At 36.0% G+C, this 4,397-nt stretch overlaps 1 protein-coding gene across 1 annotated transcript; it reads right to left on the bottom strand.

Annotated features, from left to right (window-relative positions):
• Positions 1–222: 222 nt before the first annotated feature.
• LOC111900030 (uncharacterized) lies at positions 223–1,358 on the bottom strand. The gene is made up of 4 exons (XM_023895910.1): positions 1,124–1,358; positions 744–1,030; positions 482–694; positions 223–411 (listed from the first exon to the last, which is right to left on the bottom strand). Exons 1-4 carry the CDS (start codon positions 1,356–1,358, stop codon positions 223–225), a joined length of 924 nt encoding a protein of 307 aa, XP_023751678.1.
• Between the last annotated feature and the right edge of the window lie 3,039 nt (positions 1,359–4,397).

The following is a 4,397-nucleotide window of genomic DNA, read 5'->3' as shown; positions in this document are numbered from 1 at the left end:
CACAAAACATATTAATTCATTACCGAAAAGTGCATACACACCATTACATTCAAATTTATAAAGTTCTTAACACAACCATGATGCAAAGTTTTCAAAAGACCTACAACACACGCATTACATGCAAAGTTTTCAAGTTCTTAACACATCTTCCAACAAGTACACATGACTTAAGTTTCTAAATACCTACAACACCAGCATCCTAATAACCACTAAAAATAGTTTTCAGCCCCCTCCAACTTCACCACTGCCTCCCTGCCCTTTAACTGTTCTGGAATTGTGCCCTTTGTTATGACACTTTGAACAAGTGACTGCCAAATATTTCCTGCTCAATCTACCAGCTTGGCTGTTTGGCTCATCAACACCCCCTCCTTCTCTTCTTCTTAGGTCTCCCAACCTACACATATTGATATACTATAGTTAAAATTGAATTCATTCCATGTTCACATGTATACTATATATTTGTTGTACTTTAAATACAAACCTGTGTCTTATGTTTTGGTGGAAGTAAAGTGAATGGGCAATCACTTTTAGGCCACATTTTACGTCCATTCAATGGATCAGTTTTGTTCAAATACATGGCTTTCCATGTTGATAACCTATAGCAAGGATAGACCCATTCATCAACATGTGGGGCATTTTCACCATTTTCAATTTTTTCCCATATAGCACAAAACAACATGTCTACATGGGAAACCTGTAATCTCCCAAAACCTACAACTGCAACTTTGATCATTCAAGTTTACCACATACTGGTATTGCCATGTGCTTGCCACTTGGTACTTTCCTGCCCCATTGTATGTAGCCACATACTTTGATGCATCAGTCTTAATCTTTTCAAACAGTGTAGTTGCAGTAGGGGTTAGAAGTCCTTCACACTTATCTATTTCCTTTTGCACCACACATAACCTCTTCATGAGATACTCTCTAATGTACTCTAAGCAAGTGATAATAGTTTTATCCCTACCTTCATCTAGCTTAGAATTGAATACCTCACAAAGGTTATTCAACAAACAATCAGTATGTGCCCTTCCTGAATAATAGATATTAAGAGAAGACAATTACACATATAGTAAACACACAACATGGAAGATTAACATTTCTCAATAAATTTCTAGAAACTTACCACTAAAGTGAGATTTAGCCCAAGTGTTTGCTGGGATCTTAGACACCCAAGCATGAGCCTCTGCATTGATCTTCTTCAACTCATCCATTGCTCTGTTAAAATGATTGACTGTTGTTGCTCTACCACACTCCCAAAGCTGGTCACTTAAGTCTTTTCCTTTCCACTGTTTCTTCATGTTTTCTTGGATATGCCTCAAACAGAACCCGTGTTCTGCACTAGGGAATACCTTCTCCATTGCTGGTATTATTCCCTAAACAAAATTCAATGTATGCAACATCAGTTAACCAAATGTATTTAGAAAAGGAAATACAAAAAGTTAGGTGATACACACCTTTTGTCTATCTGAAATGAAGGTAAAGTTTGAATTTGGTCCCAGATCTAGATCTTCTCCTAACAGTTCCAAGAACCAGGTCCAACTACTTGTTGATTATGTCTCTACCACTGCATATGCTACAGGGTATATGCCATTGTTTGAGTCCAAGCCAATAGCAGTTAACACTTGCCCAGGGTAAGGGCCCTTCATGAAAGTACCATCCAGACCTAGAAAATCTCTTAAACCAAATTTGAATCCTAACTTCAATGCACCTAAACAGACATATATGCTTCTAAAAGTTCTTGTGGTAATAGACAAGGAGGTTTCTAGATACACATCAATCTGAACTGTTGTACCAGGATTAGTGTTGAGTAGCTCCAACACATAATCCCTCAAAAATCCATACTGTACTTGGTAGTCCCCACTAATGATACGCTCAACCATTGACTTTGCCCTAGCAACCTTTTGCAATGACATTCCTACCTCCAGTTTCTTGCACAACTGTTCGTGTAAAGCTTTCACTGGAATTTTAGGGTTACTCTGTAGTTGTTGAACAATTAAGTTTGCTACGTATCTGGAAGTGCAAGCTTTAACCACCCTTGTTTGCAAACATTTATGCTCATCCTGTACCGTTTTCACCAACCAATCTTGATTTTCATTAGCCCTCGATATTTGGACTGCCCATGGACATGTACCTTTATTGGCAATTACATCTTTACCCTTGCACTTTGCCCTACTTCTAGTTAAGGGCCCACCACCATCAACTCCTGTAGAAGGCTTACTTACAACACCTTTACATTTCACCCTAATCTGGATTTTGTCATTTTTGGCTAGGTATAAAGACCTCCTTGTTGCTACAGCATGTGAGTTCATGTAGTTTTTAACATCAAGCTTGGTTTTGAAGACCTGGCCAATCTGAAATGGTTTAACATAAACCTGTCTATGTGAGCATGTTCTTGACTTACTCAACTCTTTTAGCAGTCTCTTCCTATCATCTTCATGAAATCCTACAAATTGATAATCATCAGTGGCAATAACTTCCAAATCATCATCAACCATGTCAATCCCTTCATCTTTTGAATGATTGTTCAAGATTCCATGTTCATCTACATCAACAACATTATGGAATTCACTCATGTCTACATCTACATCAAATTGTATGTTAGACTCATCCACATTGTATTCATTGTCATCTGAATCATCTCCACTATCCTCAGAACCATGGCCACTCTCCGAGTAGAAAGCCTCTCCACTATCATCACTCACCATACCCTCTAGATAATCCACTTCTGGTTGTTTTTCAAATGAAGTTTGAACATTAAACTCAGCATCATAATCAGCATAAAGTGAGTAATCCTCTATAAATGGTTCATAGTCATCAACTATTGTAGTATTATCTCCATCATCAGCTTGGCAACTTGGTTCCTGTACATGGTAAGTTCCCAATGGTTCTTCAGTTTCAACTGCACTGGTGATCACTTCTTCTTGAGTTTTAATTTCATGATTCACCACTTCCTCTTGAATAACATGACTTTGTTTGCCTTGTGACCTTATAAATGGTAGAATACTCTTCAAGTAATCATGGCCTTCATCGACATCTAACACTTGTGACTGCTCATAATCAGGGTTCATAGACTTGTTTAGATCAAGCTTTCTACTACATGATCCTGCTTCTCTCCTACAAGGTTTCTTTCTATTCATTTCAGGTGACACACTATCAGGCTCCAACTCTTCAATAATAACTTTAGAAGGAGACTTGTAATAACTAGCTACCCTTGCTGACCAGTTTCAATATACACCCTAATAAGTCTGTGTTTAGGGACATATGATACCATTTTAAGTACATCTTGATCATTACCTAAAGGCATTAAGCCATAGTCCAAAGGGTATTCAGGGATACAGAAATGGTAGTAAAGGGTTAGCTCAGTTTTGTACCCTAGTTCTCGAACCATGTCATCAAGCTCATGAACTGAAAATAAATCAGTGTCAACATCATCTACATATGCTACAACACCATCAACGTATTTCCTTCCAGGTGCTTTGGTGAAGACACCACTGTAGTGTATCTTCAACGTGAAATAGTTCATAACCTTCTGTAAACACAAAAAAAAAAAGAGTAAAATCAATGATTTCCTTACGTCAACACAATAGACCAAGAAAAAACAAGTTTTGTTGTAGTATTGTACCGTATCTTTTTCCTAAGTCCTCCACGGTTAAATTTTTTTTATCGAAAACACCATATTGATATCACCATTCCAATTTCTGCAGCTTAAAACCCTAAATCCCAATTTCTGTTCTTGCTTCTACGATAGGAATGAACCCGATGACTAAACTTGTAACTGGTTATCTCCTTAGGAGAGGGACGGGTAGTGATGTGCAAGCAATAGGTAATCATTTCATATTAAAGAGAGAAGGTTACAACTGAAATGACGAAATTACCCCTGCAATATTTTATTAAAAAATGAGTTAACGGTGAAATGCTAATGGAGTGAGCCGGAAGGACCATTTGTTAAAAGTTTTGAAACCACAGGGACCATCTGTGAGGTTTTTTGAACTTAGGAACTAAACTTGATATTTTTGGAAACCACAGGGACCATTTTTGAAGTTTTGTCTTAAATTAATAACATTAGTATAAAAAACAAAATAGAATTAATAATATTATAAGATTACATATTTATTTAAATAAACGATTATATTTTATACAACTAAAAAATATCTCTTAATTAATAATTTTGAGTTTTTATTATGAAAATTTAATTAATTTTTTAACTATAGTTTCCACATATTATAAACTAATACTCTATAATACTCCGTCTCATATTAATTGTCCACTTTTAACTTTTGAAGTCTTTATTCATCAACTTTGACCTTAAATATTGTTATTTGTGTTATCTATTACTCGTTGAAACTTTTAGCAATGAAAAAACATTTAAAATACAACCCATTTATAAATTTTGCATT

This window comes from Lactuca sativa, chromosome 6, assembly GCF_002870075.4.
Source record: "Lactuca sativa cultivar Salinas chromosome 6, Lsat_Salinas_v11, whole genome shotgun sequence".
NCBI lineage: Eukaryota > Viridiplantae > Streptophyta > Magnoliopsida > Asterales > Asteraceae > Lactuca > Lactuca sativa.
Note: the sequence above shows the minus strand (reverse complement) of the source record. Positions and strands in the feature narration are given on the sequence as shown.